This window comes from Castor canadensis, chromosome 7 (genome assembly GCF_047511655.1).
Source record: "Castor canadensis chromosome 7, mCasCan1.hap1v2, whole genome shotgun sequence".
NCBI lineage: Eukaryota > Metazoa > Chordata > Mammalia > Rodentia > Castoridae > Castor > Castor canadensis.
The window spans coordinates 121,562,976-121,582,290 of record NC_133392.1 but is presented as its reverse complement, the minus strand read 5'-3'; the positions used below and the strand labels follow the sequence as shown (position 1 = coordinate 121,582,290).

General features: G+C 34.7%; 1 protein-coding gene across 8 annotated transcripts in view; it reads right to left on the bottom strand.

Moving 5' to 3' along the window:
• Tut4 (terminal uridylyl transferase 4) overlaps positions 1-19,315 on the bottom strand; it is a 102,479-nt gene that overhangs the window by 36,157 nt on the left and 47,007 nt on the right. For 7 of the 8 annotated variants that reach the window (XM_074080120.1, XM_074080117.1, XM_074080122.1 and 4 more), the window contains exons 6-13: positions 17,606-17,694; positions 16,444-16,495; positions 13,374-13,443; positions 10,630-10,756; positions 7,301-7,420; positions 6,923-7,135; positions 3,482-3,656; positions 2,249-2,946 (exon numbers count right to left, since the gene is read on the bottom strand). In XM_074080120.1, coding sequence (XP_073936221.1) covers positions 2,249-2,946; positions 3,482-3,656; positions 6,923-7,135; positions 7,301-7,420; positions 10,630-10,756; positions 13,374-13,443; positions 16,444-16,495; positions 17,606-17,694 — 1,544 coding nt within the window. The remainder of the gene's footprint in view (positions 1-2,248; positions 2,947-3,481; positions 3,657-6,922; positions 7,136-7,300; positions 7,421-10,629; positions 10,757-13,373; positions 13,444-16,443; positions 16,496-17,605; positions 17,695-19,315) is intronic. The other variant, XM_074080124.1, reaches the window with a different exon arrangement.

Sequence of the window (19,315 nt, the reverse complement as noted above, 5' to 3'; positions counted from 1 at the left end):
TAACTGATTCTATTTTATATTAGTAATTATAGAACTGAAATCTAAAAATGAATTAGCTCTATATAATGAAGTACTCCATAGTCATAAACTGAACTCCAAACCCTGTAGCACTATTTTAAATGTATTCTAGAAGACCCCCAGACATATGGTTAAAGCAGTAAAAATATATGCCAACTAGCTGAAAAAAACACATACGGCTCACAAAGACAACTATTCTTCTCCTTATTATAATATGCCTAAACCTTAGAGGTAAATGTCTTCCTCCAATGTTAGCCTGGATATTTGCATAGTCACAAATTCTGATGCAAATTATACATAAAAACCTCCATGGAAATGATGCACTGCAGGCTAATTAAAAGTACTATGGGAATTTATCAGCATTTCAAAGCACTTTTTCTTTTTTTAAAGACATATCTAGAACAGAAAAAAAATTTTTTTGAATCAAATGTGTCTATATAGCCCACATGTGCCTGAAACTCATGATCATCCTGCCTCTGCCTCCCAAGCTCTGGGATTAGACAACATGCCTAACAAGAAAGTAAATTCTTTTTAAATATTATAGCTAGTAAAAATAACAACTGGAGAAACAGTACTTACCTTAATAAGGCAAGTGATTAAAAAGCATAATTTATGACAAATGTAAACTATAATTATATAGTTATGAGGATTTTCTAAAATTCTGCCATTTATTTCATCAACAGTCCACATGCCCCAAATACTGCAACCTAAATAGCAATAGACATATCCTTATATAGAATGAAGAAATACAGCTTAGAGGGAGAAGGAAAGATATTAGTCAAAAGATATAAAATCTCATTTATGTGAACTAAGTAAGTTCTAGTGATCTACTATACAACCTCAGGCCTTTGATTAACAGTACCTTAAAAACCTGGCACCAGGGGCTCATACCTTTAATTCTAGCTACCTGGGAAACTAAGATTGGGAAGATCATAATTCAAGGCCAATAGTTCTTGAGACTCCACCTCCAAAATAGAGCAAAAATGGACTGGAGATGTGGCTCAAGCAATAGAGCGTTGTGCTTTACAAGCACAAAGCCCTGAGTTCAAATCCCAATTCCACCAAAAAATAAAAATAAAAAATGTGAAGAGGATAGATCTTACATTAAGCTCTCTTACCCATAAAAGGAAAAAAGTGGGAAGGGTCTTTTGGAGATGTTTATGGCATTATTAGTGACTATGATTTTTACAGGTATATACTTACCTCCAAACACATCAAGTTATATATATTAATCATCTACAGCTTTCTGAATCTCACTCATATCTCAGTAAAGCAGATTTCTTAAAAAATACTGTTTAGTAATGAGGTTAAAAATCTTAAGGCTTGCCAGTAAGTAATTACTGATAAAACAATAAAACTGGATTATTTTCCAGTTGTGTTTTCTTTTTTAAATATTCTACCAGGCTTACACATGGTATAAATAATTGCTTTTCATTTTGGATGCTGATAATATTTTTGTTATGTATATTGCACTTGAAACAATGTGACTTAGTGAAAATTTTCTTTTGTTAACAAAGCAGTTGCTGGACTGCAGTGTGGCTCAAGTGATAAGAGGCTTGCCTAGCAAGTCCAAGAGACTGCATTCAATTCGCAGTGTAGCAAATTAAAAAAAAAAAACTTTTTTAAAGCAAGCAGTTACTGCTTATTTTCTGTTTATCAAGGTGCCTTCTGTAATTTTAGGAGTTAAAGTTCAAGCCATCTCACTTTAAATGTAGAAAAGTTAGGACTCATATAATTTATAAAGGATAATACAAAATCCGAAGTTAAAATGTTAGAGACAGAATCTGGATGAAGATTTTTTTGGTTCCTGATCTTAGTTTCCCTTAACTACGATTTAGTGTATTTATATTCTCTCTACCAAAAAAAAAAGGAAGAAGAAAATTAAATAGAATTAGATGAGTAAAAACTAAGCCAGAACTTAAGAGAACTTAATAGAACAATTGAGCCTTTGCTAAACTGATTTCCATAAAATATTAGATGAATCCTTTCATGTGTGAGAAAGAGAAGGAAAACAATTATTAGTAGAGTGCTGAATCTCTACTAGCTTTGGTGTTTTATACAAAATATTAAAAGGTAACTTTAGAAAAAATGCAAACAGTAAAAGACAAATGTACAGGAAAAGATCATTCCAAAACAATACTCACCATCATAGAAGCTATTTTTACACTTTTAAAAAGAAATACAGTCATACAGTAACCACAAAAAAGATTGTTTACACATGATATCCTACCTTGCCAGAGGTTAAAATAAACTTATCAAACACATAATATAATTCCTGGGAAGGGAGGTTATCATCATCATTAAGGTCAGAAGCAACTTCTGAAGCTTTGCAGTTGCAAGAGGTAGCAGATATGTCGGTGCACACAATCTGATGTGAACTCTCTGTTTGTAAATTTGACCTGCAGTCTGTTCCTGCAGATTCAACTGGGTCAGAGGACCCAATGTAATTACATTGGCTGAGCTCCTTCTTTAAACAAGTTTCTGAAGGTGCTAAATCACTTTGTTTCTTAACTGATTTGGGCTCTAATTCACTGCCTTCGCTGGCAGTAGAAACAGATGAAGATTCCTGTCCATGGTCAGTCAAACCTAGTTCATTTACCAACAAACTGTCATTGTCAATAATACATCTCTGTGATGTACATTCCATTTCATCATATTTGTCAGGTTGACCTCTTTCTGTATTTTTTTTTTCTGTGCTTTCCCCAAGCAGTATGCAACAGCTGGTTGCCATATTGTCAGACTTCACTGGTTTCTTATTGCTTATTTTCCCCTTCTCTTTTTTCTTGAAATCCACTGTAGACTTATTTCCACCCTTCCTCTGAGGACAGGCAAAATACCGATAAGCTGCCCTGAATCTCTCCACAACATATTCGTAAACAAGCTGGCTGTTTAAGCTCCGTGCAACATTCCTCTTGACTGAAAATGGATCTAGTAAAAAAGAAAATGGTCAGCAGCTAAGTCTCTACTAACAAACTGCATTTCCAAGCTTATACAAATAGATCTTAACTGTTAGACTGTCAGCAGAGTACATTTTCCCAATATTTCTCTAACCTAGGGTCCCCATCAGAGTTCTGGAAGTTGACTAGGGGAAAAACAACAACATCTTTTCCTTTGTTCCATTCATAAAATTAAAAGGAAAAAGAGAGAACAGCAATGAAGTAACTAATAAGGGATAATTGAAGTCAACTCAGTAATTACATTTTTGATGATGTAATCACTAGAAGTTGTGCCACTATGCCTCCCTGTCCACTGCTATGGAGTGAAAATTTTCAACCTCCAAGGCCTATTAATAATTTTCATCTTGTCATAGTACAGCTGATGATCTTGAAATGTGATGTGGAACTTTGTCAACATCAACTGTTGTTTTCTTTACCTTACCCAAGGGATAAAATATGTAATACTATATTAGATGATGCTTGGCACACAAAAACATAGAACCCAAATGAAATATAACACATCTCACCTTCAATGGCTATTCGTCTTTTAGGCCAATTTTTGTTCTCTCTTGTAACAGTATCCTGTATCCGTACACATATGACATATTCCTCCAAAGCAAAATCCAGTGTGTAAAATTTTAGCAGCTCTAGCCATAACTGTCCCAAGGATACCTGATTTGGCGCTTCCAATGTTAAAGGAGACTGGAAAAGAAAAAAATACTTTTCATTTAAGCATCACAAAACTATGAAATCAATGGATTTTAAGAGTAATTTGCCCAAAACCAGCATTCAGTTTAAGTTCAAGTTTCCTGACACCTAGGAATTTTATGTTCTTTACACTAAACCAGTGACTCTCAACTTTGCACATTAGAATCACCTGGTGAATATTACAGTACACTAATGCCTGAATTCCACACCACTCCCACCTTTTGTATCACTCCCAAGAATTTAACTGACCTGGGCACTAGAAGTTTTAAAGCTCCTTACATTGATTTTTATGTACAATCAAGATCACAAATCATTGGATAACAACTATATAGCTCTTTATTGCAATTACTATTTTCAAAAATCTAAGTGAATATCCTGACTTTCCAAAAATTCCTTAATTCAGCACATAATTCTTTAGAACCTACCATGTCCCTGGCCTTGTGCTAGGGATATCATAAAATAGTAAGAACTCACATTTATACATAATGCTTACCATGCCCTATTTACTCTTCTAAAAGCTGGACATATATTCTATGGAGTTGACGCTTCAGGGAAAAAAGTCTGACTCAAGACCACCTGGCTACTGGCTCCATGTTATAGATCACTACACTATACTCCCACTCAAAAAGAAGGTCCTACACTTCATAGACTATTGGGACAAAGAGAAATAATTTAACATTACAGTAAAGGCTACATACTAAGATGAGACTCTAAATCAGAAGGGTCATAACAGAAGATGTAATAGTGAATTTCAAAGGAATTAGCTAGATAAAGACTGGCAAAAAGTAACCAAGATAGAACATAAAGGCATAAAACAGTCATTCATACACTCAATTCTGACTATTCATTGAATGCTTACTATGTACCAGACAGTGTGGTAGGCACTTAGGATATATCTTTGGAAAAAGCAGATCCTTGCCTGCATGGAGCTTACTTGCCAGGGAAAGATGACAAACACGATAGGTAAATTGCATAATAAATTAGAAGTGTTACAGGATCAAAAAAAGTTGAGTAAAATAAATGTGGAAATATGGGAGGAGGTTATTATAATACTGAGTAGTCAGAATCAGATTTATTGAGAAGGTATGACCTTCTCAATAATATGCAGGAATGGCGAACAGATACAGTAAGCACACATACTACAAAAGTATAAATACTTTTACATAGAAAATCATGAAAGCTAATGTGTTAAGACAGGAAAAAGGAGTAGAAAAGGAAAAAACAAAGAGCTAGCCAATAAGACTGTTTCCCTTTTATTCTAAATGAAATGAACCAAAGCATCTTGAGTATAGGGAGGGAAAAAAGCATGATCTGTCTTAATTTTTAGAACAACCATTTGGATAGTTGTTAAAAACAGACTATGAAGGGCTGATGCAGAGATACCTTTAGAAAACTGACAGTAATCCAAACCAGAAATGGTAGCAGCTCAGACCAATATGGTAAAAAACAGAAACAGTGAGTGGTGATCAAATTCTGGACATATTTTGAAGAGATGACAAGATTTCCTGACTTGGTATGGGTATTTTCATAAGACATGAATAAAGGATGACTTTAAGATTTTTAACCAAATGACTAAAAGGATGAAGTACCAACAACTGAGATGGGAAAATTTCATATGGAACAAGTGTGAGGGGAAGACTGGATGTTCAATTTAGACACATCTAGTTTAGAGACACTAAATACAATTTAGAGCTGGAAAAACAATTATGGAATTCAAGAAAGCAGTCTGGCAAGAGATTTTAAGTTCAGGAATCATCATCATACAGATGGCACTTAAAATCCAAGGGATTGGACAGGATTACCATAGGAGTGTAGACAAATCAGAAAAAACAGGATCATGAACCAATCCCCATAGCACTTCAACATGAAGCAACTGGGAAGAAGGGAGGAACCAGCAAAGAACTGAGAAGTAATAAGCGGCTATGGATGTGATACCCTGAAAGTCAAATGAAGAAATTTTTCTAAGAACGAAGTAATCAACTGGCAAATGCTGCAAAATCAAAAAAAGGTAAAAATGAGAAGTGACTATTGAATTTAGTAATGTGGATGTTACTGAGAATGATGATACAAGTTTTGGCAAATTGACAGTGTGACTTATGAGTACACAGAAAAATTGGAAATAGTTTATATAGACAATTTTTTCAAGAAGTATTACTGCAAAGCGGAATAAAGGATAGCTGGGAAGGGGAGTAGTGTAAGATTTTTTCCTTAAAATGAGAAAATTAAAAACATACTTGATTCAATGAAGAATAAGGATAAAGAATGAAAAAAGTTAGTAATCAAGGAAGGCAAGAGAAGAATTGCTGGAATAATATTCTAGAATTAGACAAGAAGGGATAAGATTGAATACAAGTAGAGAAACAGACTTTAGATTAAAGAAGGGAAGTTCCGGGCTACTGGAATGGCTGAAGTGGTAGAGCGCCAACCTAGCTAGCAAGGCTGAAACTCTGAATTCAAACACCAGTACCACCAAAAAAAAAAAAAAAAAAAAGAAAGGAAGGCAGTTCCTTTTACAAAAGCAGTAGTAAGACAGGCTATAGCAGATGATGGTGTAGAAGTTCTCTTTTGATTACTTCAGTACTTCAGTTTTCTCAGTAAAGTACTGAGCAAGATCATTAGCTGAGAGTACCAATAGTTTGAGGAGAAAGTAGAAGGTAGAAGTTGAACGGAGTAAAAAAGTACCTTCAGGAATCTATAAATAATTCAGTACAGCTAGAGAAATGGTTTCAGAACTGTTAGGACTCCTATAATACATTTATCCATACAAAATACTACAAGTTTCTAGAGGACAAAACTCATGTATATTTACCTATGGTTCTCTAGCATTCAAAATAATGTCTAGCATATAGTAGGCTCTAAATAAGTGAACGCTGAATGATTAAATAAGCAAGCCACCCCTTCATAGAGCAAAAGGCCTTTATTGCTCCACCCCATCTGGCAACATAATTCCCATATGCTAAAATTCTGGTCACAGCCTAACTCCTCAAGGTAATTTTTCTTATTTAGATGAAAAAAAATTGCCTTGACATGATTCAAACAATACAAGTCTTTCAAAATAAGGTAATAAATTCACTATAGAATCTCAGTACTAAAAAACTAAACCAGATCAACCCCTCACTTTACAGATGAGGCAAATGAGGCCAAGAGGCTTGCTCAAGGTTGGTCAGTCAATCTACTATTGATATAGCTTCAATAGAAGTTATCACAAATTCTACAGAGAGAAAAGCCAAAAACAAAAAACAAAACAAAAAAAAGCTTACTTTGCCATGTTTTTCCCTCATGGCATTACTTTGGTTGTCTGTTTCTGTCTTCTTGGTATCATCTTTTGGTTGGTCTGCCTTAGCTTTGTTTTCATCAGCAATTGAGTTTTTCTCAGTTGCACTACTTGAATTATATTCCCACTTCACAAACTTCTCTTCTACTATGCCCTTCAGCTGAAAGTCATCCATTCTTTTGGGGTCAAAGCCTTCAATCTATATAAAAAGGCATTCCAAATTGGTAGTGGAAAAATTATTTAAAAATAAAAAGATGGACAAACAGATAAACCAGAATTCCACCTCAAAATGTTTTGAGCAGAGTATTCTGCAACAGCAAACTACATATACACATGCACATATAAATCACAAATGTATGCTTACCCAACTTCCAAGTAAGCAAGGAAGAAGAGGAGGTTTTCTTTGTTGTAGAAAAAACATCACCATTAAAGCAAAACAGTATGAAGGGATTCCACCATCAGTTTGGGAATCAATATAGCACAACTGCAAAATTAAATGGAAAAATGTACTAGCATTTAGCTTTCAATTTTGATAATTAAAATAGCTTACTTCTCTACCCCAATCACTATAAAAAATTTAAACAATAAGGAAAAATGCTAAGAGTAACCTGAAATTTCATCACCCTAAAATAATAACTATTAACATATTCACTAATTAACATTTCATAATTAAAATAGTTCACTTATTATTAACATATTTCGTTTTTTTTTTTTTTGGTGGTACTAGGGTTTGAACTCAGTACTAGGCAGGCACTTTACCCCTTGAGTCACACTTCCAGCCCTTTATGTTTTAGTCATCTTTGAAATAGGGCCTCCTGTTTATACCTGGGTATGCTTCTCCTATTTACAACTATATAGCAGGAATTATTTCTAAGATTCTTATAATAAATTAGGAAAATAAAATCCATGAGAAAAACTCTTTGTTTTGGGGGGGGGGGCAGTACTGGGGTTTGAACTCAGGAACTCTCATAGGCACTTTACCATTTGAGCCATACCCACACCCACTTATGCTTTCATTATTTTTCAGATAATATCTGAAAAATAACAACAAAGGAAAAGTAATGAATAGTTAGAATGTCAAAGTTTGGAGTTTCTTTATACTCAAGGCCTCTGTATTTTGCTTTTCCCTTTATCTACAATATTCTTATCCCAAGTATCTAAAATGGTTTACTTTTTTCACATTTCTCAACTTTTTCCTTGTCAGAGTTTCTTAGATCACTCTACATAAAATAGTATTTCCTCCATCACTCTTCCTGCCTTTGTCCTGCTTTATTGTTTTGATAGCACTTACTATTACTTGCATACATGTATTTATTTATATATAATCTATTTTCTTCCCATGAGTTTTGTTTTGGTTTTATTTGTTTTGAAACAGGGTCTATGTAGCACATGCTTGCCTTGGAATTCACTATGTAGCCAAGGTTGGCCTTGAACTCATGATTCTCCCACCTTAGCCTCCCAAATGCTGGGATTACAACATGCACCACTATTTGTGGTATACTTAGCCAGTTGATGCTTCCCCCAAGCATGGAGGGGTATTCCTCTAGTCATTCAAACAAAAAAATGCCAAAAAATAGCTACTAGTGAGGTAGAGGTCAGAAGGATCTCAATTCAAAGCAAGCCTGGGCAAACAGTTTAAGAGACCCTATCTCGAAAAAACACAAAAAAGGGACTTGCAGAGTGGCTCAAAGTGTAGGCCCTTAGTTCAAACCCCCTTACTGCCAAAAAAAAAAAAAAAACAAAGAATCTTTACTCCATCACCTTCTTGATCAATCTTCTTCATGTAAAACTAAAAATTTGCTTGTCACTAACAAGTGACCACAAATGTCTCTGTCTGGTTGTTTGGAATGATATTGGTAACTAGCATTCCTTCTCCCTATCCCCATATCAAAAAATAAATATAGGGTAGCTAAAGCCCTTAGAAATACAAGGGAATTCTAATTTAGGAAATTTAGGTAATTGATCCTCAGCAGTTGTTCAATAAGAAATCTCTCCTGAGCTGGGCACCAGTGGTTCACACCTCTAATCCTAGCTACTCAAGGAGGTAGAAATTAGGAGGATCACGATTCAAAGCCAGCCCAGGCAAATAGTTCTTGAGATCCTATCTTGAAAAAACTCACCACAAGAAAGAGGTCGGGGAGTGGCTCAGGGTGGCTCAAGTGGCTCAGGTGTTCACCTATGTTCAAGCCCCAGTACCACGAAAAAAACCAAAAATCTCTTCAGGTTATCAATAATTTAGAGATGAGAGAATATTCACAGATAGAGACTAGAAAAAATATACCAACTAGAAAAAATATGTCAACAAAAAAACCTTAACTTAAAGCCAGGTATGGTGATACATGTCTGTAATCCCAGCATTTGTAAGGCTAAGGAAGGAGGATTGTAAGTTCAAGGCCAGCCTTGACCCCATAACAAATTCAAGGCTAGCCTGAGCCACACAGCAAGACCCATCTCAGGGAGGAAAAAAAAAAAAGAGAGACTTTAACTTATATGCCGTATTTTACACTACTTTAACTTGCAGTGAGAATGAAAACTTTAGTCCAGGCACAGGCTTACAACTGTAATCCCACTTTCCTGGGAGGCAGAAATCAGGCAAATCACAGTTTAAGACCAAACTGGGAAAAATTTAGAAAGACCACCTCTCAACCAATAAGCTTGGCATGGTAGCATGCGACTATCATCTCAGCTATGCAAGATGTATAAATAGGAAGATCATGTCCAGGCCAGACTGGGCAAAAACATAAGACCCTATTGGAAAAATAACTACAAAGCAAAAAGTCCTAGGGGTGTGGCTCAAGTAGTGTAGTGCCTGTATAGAAAGCATGAGGCCCTAAGTACAAACCCCAGTACTGCAAAATATAAAAATAAAACTTCAGCTTTACATGTTACAATATGAAAGAGAACATTTCTGTACTTTAAGAAATAATAAAGTATGACAACTAAAACTTCTAAAATATAAGCTGGACACCAGTGGCTCACACCTGTAATCCAGCTACTAGGGAGGCTAAGATCAGGACAGAGGCCAGCCCAGGCAAATAGTTCACGAAACCCATCTGCAAAATAACCAGAGCAAAATGTACTGTAGGTATGGTTCAAGCAGTACAGCACCTGCTTTGCAAGCATAAAGCCCTGACTTCAAACCCCAGTTCCACCAAAAAAATAAAATTCTAAAATATAACAATAAGTCTATACAGTAGTTTCCTTTATCCAGTTTCACTTTCCACATTTTCAATTACCCTATGTCAATTGCGGTTCAAAACTATGAAATGGGAAATTCTATAAATAAGCAATTCATAAGCTTTTAATATTTTTATTACATTATTTTCTTTTAATTTTTCTGTTACTATTAGTTATTTTTGTTAATCTTTTACTGTATCTTAATTATGAATTAAACTTTAACATATTATGTAAATATAGAAAGAACATTATACATCTGATTCAGTGTCACCTAGGGTTTCAGGAATCTACTGGGGATCTTGGAGCATGTCCTCTGTGAATAAGGGGGACATATTACTGTATGTCTATGAAATATTATTTTCATATCCATACACTGGAACATGCCACACAAGTACTCTGTCCAGAGCAAATGACTATTTTGACCAACACGATATGTATGATTTATGTTACGTATCAACGTAAGAAAAAGCCTGACTTATTTTGAAGGTTAGGTACCTTTTATTCTGTTGCACTTACCTTAGCCCAATAACGAAAGGCCAATACCAAGGGAGTAAAGACAGGTTCCATTTTGCCAAGAGCAGCAAGTAAATCAGTAGTGAGACATGCCATATCATTTCCTGCACTCACTCTACAAAGTAAACCACTGTGAATGAGAAAGAAGCAATTTCATTGTAGTGATACCTTAAAAAGCGATTATGCAAATCCTGTAACTACCCTTTTTAGTCACATTTTAACACCTCAAAAAAGTCATAATAAACATTTTTTTAAAGGCTAGGTGTAGTGGTACACACCTGTAATACTCACTCAAAAGGCAGAAACCAGGGCAATCTAGGTTCAAGGCCAGCCTGGGCAAAAAGTTAGCAAGAGCCCATCTCAAACCAATGAGCTAGTTATGATGGGCACTTCTGTCACCCCAGTCACTCAGAAGACATAAACAGAAGACTGTGGTCCAGGATGGTCTGGACAAAAACACAAGACCCTGTTTGGAAATTAACTAAAGCAAAAGGGACTGGGGCCATGGCTCACTTATAGAGTGCCTACCTAGCAAGTTAAGTGCAAGGCCCTAAGTTCCAAGAGTTGTAACACCAAACAAATATTTTTTTATTTATTATTTTATATCTATATCTATAGATATATAGATATATAGATATATAGATATAGATATAGATATAGATATAGATATAGATATAGATATAGATATAGATATAGATATAGATGTAAAATAATAATTGAGACAGAGTCTCACTATGTAGCCCAGGCTGGATCCTCTAACTTCCACCTCCCAAATGCTCATATTACAGGCATAAGCCACTATCCCAGCAGCACTGGTCTCTCCAATATTTGACAATAGTGCAACATATTTTCCTAGTTCATTTTTTTGTGCTTGGACCATAATAAAAATAAAAAAGTGGAATACTGAACTGACTAGCTGTACTTAAATCTAATTTCTCCTAGCTAAGCTTTCATGATTGTATTAATGCTACTTTCAGATTAAAGTTTAGAAAGTATTTTTTATTAACCCACAAATTATACTTTTATGTAAGTGAAAATAGGAGCTACCTTATATGGAATGACAGAAGTACAGTAGCAACATTTGGAATACATGGAAAACGATGAGCCTAAAATTGCCATACAGTTTCCACAATGTGGAAAACAATGGGCTTTTTCACACAAGTGTAAAAAAACACTATAGCCAGAGCAATAGCTACTTAGGAGATGAAAGTCAGGAGGATCAGGGTTCAAAGTAAGCACAAACAGTTCAAGAGATCTCACCTCAACCAACAAGCCACGCATGTTGGAATGCCTGTAGTTTTATGTGTGAGAGGTCTAACTAGTAGAATCATCCCAGCTGTGAACAAAAACATGAGACCTTATCCAAAAAATTACTGCAGGGCTGGGGCATGGCTCAACTAGTAGAACACCTGCCTAGCAAGTGCAAGGCCCTGAGTAGCCAAAACAAGGTAGAAGTCACATTGCCTTCACTCCAATTCTGGTTTCATCCTAAATGATATAAATCTGGAAAAATTCTTAAACTTTCCAAGTCTCAATTTTCCAATTTAAAATAAGAAGATAAACTAGATCCCCACAAACACTTCTAGCTTTGAATAATACAATCTTAAAATGCAAGAAAAACAGGTTAATAATCAATAGAACATTTTATCATTTCTGTATTATTTCCATGTCTTACACACTCATCTCAATTAGCATTATTTGATTTTCCTTTTTCAAAGATACTTTAACCCTCAGTTCTTAAGACATCTGACAAGAAAGGCAAGATCAGTCTTCAATGATTCATCCAATTTTAATGAATTAAAAACTAGATTTTAAAAGACAGTGAAAGTCTTAACAAGAGGCTATTTCTTTTTTTTTTTTTAATTTTATTATTCATATGTGCATACAAGGCTTGGGTCATTTCTCCACCCTGCCCCCACCCCCTCCCTTACCACCCACTCCGCCCCCTCCCTCTCCCCCCCACGCCCTCAATACCCAGCAGAAATTATTTTGCTTTTATTTTTAATTTTGTTGTAGAGAGAGTATAAGCAATAATAGGAAGGAACAAGGGGTTTTGCTGGTTGAGATAAGGATAGCTATACAGGGCATTGACTCACATTGATTTCCTGTGCGTGTGTGTTACCTTCTAGGTTAATTCTTTTTGATCTCACCTTTTCTCTAGTTCCTGGTCCCCTTTTCCTATTGGCCTCAGTTGCTTTTAAGGTATCTGCTTTAGTTTCTCTGCGTTAAGGGCAACAAATGCTAGCTAGCTTTTTAGGTGTCTTACCTATCCTCACCCCTCCCTTGTGTGCTCTCGCTTTTATCATGTGCTCAAAGTCCAGTCCCCTTGTTGTGTTTGCCCTTGATCTAATGTCCACATATGAGGGAGAACATACGATTTTTGGTCTTTTGGGCCAGGCTAATCTCACTCAGAATGATGTTCTCCAATTAAGAGGCTATTTCTTATGTTTGTATCTATAGAGCAACACAGTGCCTACATATAAGTAAATGCTCAATACTGCTGGATGGTAAATGACCTTAAGAAACAATGAAAGTTTTGCATGGACTGTTTTATTAACAATACTGTCTCGTATTTCTATTTCTGTTTTATATACATTTAGTAGGCTTGCTATGTTTAATGAATAGAAACTAGCACAGATATATTAACCCAAAGAAATATTCAAAGACAAATTTTCTCTCTCGGAGCTATACACTACTAATCTGTTTCTTTGTTTTAAATACCTTATTTTCTCTTCATTGTTACCAACCTTTTCCGATCTTTGCAGACCACAACAGGAACTTTAGCATGAAAATCAGATTCCACATCAACATATAATACTAAAAAGAAAGGGGGGAAAAAAGTAAACTAATGTCAACATATCTAAAGTATTTACTTTATAGTAAACATGATTATAGTTTCCTTCTAAAAATCACTCTTATTACTTCTGTGGGATAATCCACTCTTCTCATTATGAGAGCATCAACCCAACAGAATCTCTTACCTTTCTTGGTGTCATTTGCTGTGTATCACAAACCACAGGTACAGTCCCAAATACTGTCCGAAAATTACAATCACCTTAAGAAGAAAGGTCTTAACATTCCTAAAAGTTTGAATATTTCCAAGTAAGTATATAAAGTTGCTAAAACTTCATAGATACAGCAAAGAGAGGACACCTCTTACTTCTGAGGGCTATTCCCACAGGAATCACAAAATAAGGACCTATCATGCTTAAAGTTTAGTTCTTTTAAATTACCAATGCAAGGAGAAGCTTGCTTTGCTAACCTCATTTCCTTTTAATATGTGAAAAATCTGTCTAATCACAGCAGCCAAGGAAGGACTAACAGGGTGAAGCACATTTCCAACCTGAAGTCTTTTTCTATACCTTCAACATTGAACCCATGTGATAAATGTCTAATTTAAATAAAGATAGACAGATTAACATTATTTTATTTGAAATTCAACAAAAGTCTCAGTAGTACTTGTTGGAATGATTACTTTGGTCAAAAAACATGTGCTAGAGACCTGTATGTCAGAAATTTCATTATGCACAGTAAATATGAATAAGGCAGAAAGACCTCAATGATAGATTTGGAACACAAACAAATAAATTCAGTAGATGACAGGTTTCTAGAGGATACAATGAGGACAAAGAGAGAACATAATCAGTTTTGAAGCCACACTTAAACCCCTATTATAGGACTTAAGATGTTCTACTCATTTATTTTAGTAGAAAAGATGGGGGTTTGTTTTGTTTTGTTTGTTTTTGCAATACTGGGTACTGGGGTTTGAACTCAGGGGCTCATGATTGCTAGGCAGGCGTTCTACCACTTGAGCCACTTCACCAGCCCTTTTTTATGTTGGGTATTCTCAAGATAAGAGTCTCTCAAACTCTTACCTTGAGGCCAGGCTGGCCTCAAACCACGATACCCCTGATCTTGGCTTCCCAAGGAGCTAAGATTACAGGTGTGAGCCACCAGTGAAAAGATATATTTTAAATAGTTATGATTGGTTGATACCTCTAGTAGGTCTGAAGAGATAAAATTTGTATCTACCTTTTATTTATAATAAGCTTTTAAGTTTTTGTGTAATTAGAAAGAAACCTATATTAAAATACAAACTATACCCAACTCATTCCATACAAACTAACTTCCCAGGACAATGGCCAGCAAGAAACTGATAAATAAGTTAGTTGATGGGGCAGATAGAGGGGAAAAAAGGAGTTCAGAAGTGATGTTAGAATCAAAGAGAAGGTAAACAAATATTTTTGACAGGTACTTTTGATTCATCAATTTAAGGTAACATTATTCATTGTAGAAAGAAAAAAATCAAAAGAAGTTATTGTATACTAGACACTTTTCTAAGATGAGGCTTAATCCATTTCATTCTCACAACCTATTCATCAAAAAGATATCATAAGGCCATGTGTCAGTGGCTTATGCCTATAATCCTACTACTTGAGAGGCTGAGATCAGGAATATCACGGTTTCCCACCAGCCAGGACAAAAAGTTCACAAGATCCTGACATCTCAACAGAAAAATCTGGGTGTGGTGGTGCACGCCTCTCATCCCAGCTACTCAGGGAAGCACAAATAGGAGGATCACAGTCCAGGGCACAAAGGGAGACCCTATCTCCAAAATAATCATAACAAAAATACCTCAGGAAAAAGAGCACCCGCCTAGCAAGTGAGAAGCCCTGAGTTCAAACCCCAGTACTGCCTATATATGTAACATAGCCATTTTACAGCTGAGAAAACTGAAGTAAGTATTAAGACTGAACTAATTTTTCAAAGGACACCCAACTGATAAGTGGTAAAATTAAAACCCCTGAGCATGAAACTCTGGATCCAGATACTGGGGGTTGTTGCCCAGTGGTAGCCCGCTTGTCTAGCATGTATGAGGCACTGGGGTTTGAGGGAGGGACAGGAGAAGGAAGGAAATAAAAATCAAGAAATTAGTCTACCAGATTGGAATACATGACCTAAAACTTGGTTTAAGACATTATTTTTTTATCTTGAAGTATTTTTACCTATGTGAATGTCTTAATTACAAATGCAATCCACATAGACAAGGCATATATAAAAAAACCTAGACGACAAGATTCAGCTGACATAACATAAATGATTAAACTGGATTAATATCACTGTTTTAAAGTAGAAAAAAACATATTTAATAAATGCATGCATACTTTTTTTGCTCTTATTAGTTAAACTTTGCATATTTATTTATTTTGGTGGGGGGGGGAATGAATGCCTATAAACTGTAAGTCTTTTGTTTAATTAAAATGATGCTCTTTTGAATCTAGGCCAAAGCAGGTTAGTCATACTACTGTCCAAGGCCCAAGGCTGTGTTAGCAGGAGACTAATCTGGAAGTGAGAAGAGGTAAACAGATATAAGTTATTTGTTTTGTTTTTATCTTTCAAACAGAGAATTCAGTCACACACTTCAAAATTCAAGTTATGAATTAACATGAAAAACCCCCATTTCTGTCCTTCATTCCTCTGGGCCCCTCCTAAAAAAGAATCAATGGTAGTAGACTGATAAACTGCAGATAAGGGGAGACTGTTGTACTCAGTTATTATTTTTTTAAATTCCCCAAAATGTATCAGCTTTTAAATTATTAATTATATTGCCTTTGACCTAATCAAAAGGTAAATTCTATTTTCTGATATACCTATTAAAAATATAAGTACACATACACCTGTCTATCCATTTGTAATACAGTGACTTAAACATACTAGCAGTTTTCATTTTAATTTGGTTAGACATATTAATAACACTGTGCACGTACCTTCAGAAAAACAAATTTTTTTCAAAAAAAGAAGAAAAAAGAAACTCACCATTTTTTTTCAAAATTCCAAGCACTTGTATCAGAAGATCTGGATGATTCATCTAAAAAGTTTAAAATTAAATCAATATACTAATTTCCAAGTACTAGTACCAGAACATTAGGGAGACTTCAATTTCATTAAAGAATAACATTTAAGCAAAATCATGCTCTATACTTGAAAATAATGAAAAGAGAACAGTGTTTTTACTTTTATGTCAACCAATCTTGTTTACAAAATATAGTAAATATAGCACTATTATTCCATAAATACTCTTAAAACTAATGGGTTTCTACACTGAGAAAAGGTTCTAGAATTTCACAGCAAAACAAATGAAAAAAGAAACGAGTTTACCAAATGATTGTTAAAAAGAGACTGCTGAGATAAGAACTTTAAAGTGTACTTTGTTATTTAAATGTATTTAATAATCACACATTAACAGTAAAATAAAAATATCCAAATCAAACATCTTTGATTTGAAACTAATTTGAAAGTTTTTAAACATAAAAACTTGATTATTCTAAATGTCTGATGTCAATAAATAAGGAATGTTATCAGTGCCAAAGAGATACTGTTGTTAGTGATACTAGCTATTACTTATTATATTAAAAGTATCCATCATGTACCAAGCATCATATACCCTGTGTGTGGCACACATGTGCCTGTATGTATGCATCTCATCTCATTTAATATAAAAATTATCACTTTTTTGGAAATTAGAAAACTGAGGCTCAAAAAGGTCAAGAGGGCCGGGCATGTAGCTCAAGTGGTGGAGCAGCTATGTAGCAAGTGTGAGGCCCTAAGTTCAAACCCCAATACTACCAAAAAAAAAAAAAAAAAAAAAAAACACTAAACCCAAAAAGGTCAAGAAACATGTTCTTTGCCATAAAGATTTGAGCCCAGCTATCTGTTTCCAAAACTCTTCCTTTCTATACCACTCATCAAAATTGTAACCATTCAACAAGCTCAAATATGAGCACTTCTCCCTCTTACTATCTTCTAATTTCTTTTGTCCCCAGACCCACCCATTTTCTTTAACCTCTCTCTGTTTGAAATTTAAGAGCCCAAGTTTCATACTGTCCTACCCCTTTCTCTAAAAAAAGATTATGACCCCACTAAAATTATTAAGCACTAGATAAAATCACATAGGAAAGGTTCTTTACTAGTCACTTACCTTGGGAGGAAATTTTATATCTATATTAACATCACTACTTTTCAGAGCAAACTTAGTCAGAGATGAGCCATACAACCTAAGTGAACATTCTGGATAAAAGAAAAATATAAAAGCATGAAACAGCAAATATGTGTGCTTTAAAAAAACAGTATCAGGAAAATTGCATATACTTGAATTCTATGTCTTTTATTTCTAGGACAATGATTTATAGCAGGATGACACCCTTTTTAACTGATATGTAAAATAGTAAAAATGTTTCCCAATTATGAGATACAGAGATAGAGAATAAATTACTCATAAAAATTCAGTATTCAAACATTTATTAAAAATCTCATTTAGGAATGACTAAGAGTATGATTAGCATTTAATATGTAGCAGTAACAAATACACTAACCTAGGTACAGCCATTGTTTTAAACTACATTTATTTTTAGATAACAGATAAGAGACAGCACTCTGAATAGGAATTTCAATGCAAATGCTTTCTAAAAATACAAAGCAGAGCCAAGTCAACTGATATTTCAAACTTCAAACATTCTGGGGTGGCACTGGTGCACACCTGTAATCCTAGCTACTCAAGAGGTGGAGAACTGGAAGAGCACGGTTACCGGTTAGAAACCAGCCTGGGGAAATATTTCGTGAGACCTTATCTTGAATATCTTGAATAATTTGTGAGACCCTATTGGGGGGGGGGGGCGGAGAACCCTTCACAAAAAAAATAGGGCTGGTGGAGTGGCTCAAGGTGAAGGACCTGAGTTCAAGCCCCAGTACCACAAAAGAGAAAAAAAAAAAAAACACTTTGCAGTTAAGAGTTCATAGAACAAAATAAATAGAAACACTACTTACATCCCTCTCAGACTATCAAATGTGTTATTTTGGAAACCGTAAGAATGCATACCTTTAAAGGATCTCATCAGAGGGCAAACTGAAAATAACATGCATAACTAGTACATATTAGGCAGGTTTAGTGTCTTAGAAAGTTTAAGTTCATACTCAGTTGTATAAAGTCTACTTTTCAAATGTGCAAAATGTCTAAAAGTGATACAAGTCATAAAAATTTCATTCCTATTCTGGTAATAATAGTTAATTATTTTTATACAGAATTTCAATTAGAATTCAATTTATTATTTAGGTAGAAAACCATATTATGATAAAAATAACCAAAAGGAAATGAATTTTCTCCATTTTTCCATTTTAATTTTGTATTATTACTTACAAATCCCACCGCAGGTCTACATGAAACTGTAGTTTATTAACTGGCCAAAATTAATTTGGTGGTAAGAAATAAGTCTAACTTAAGATACATTCACTTAAATCCTGTTAATCCAAAAAAAATGATTGGGCTAGACAAGTAGTCTATCAAAAGATAGACTTGCACCAAAAGATAAGCTTTTTCTAAAGTCCTTAATTTTTCCCTACTATGTGGCAATACCAATTTTTCTCAGTGACAACTGGGAATGTTTACACTGAAAGTAACAAATTTTTTTAAGTTTGCTGAAAAATCAATGATACTAAAGAACTAATATAAGATACAGTATCTGACCACTAAGAAACTTTCTATTATCTGGCATCTAAAATTTTTTTTCACATTCTTAATCTGGCATCTAAAATTTTTTTCAGATTACAAAATTCTCAATTTTTATTGAAATAGTTCCCTCCAAAAATTCATTCATAAAATTATCAAATTCATCTTCTTTTAAGAAGTAAAAAT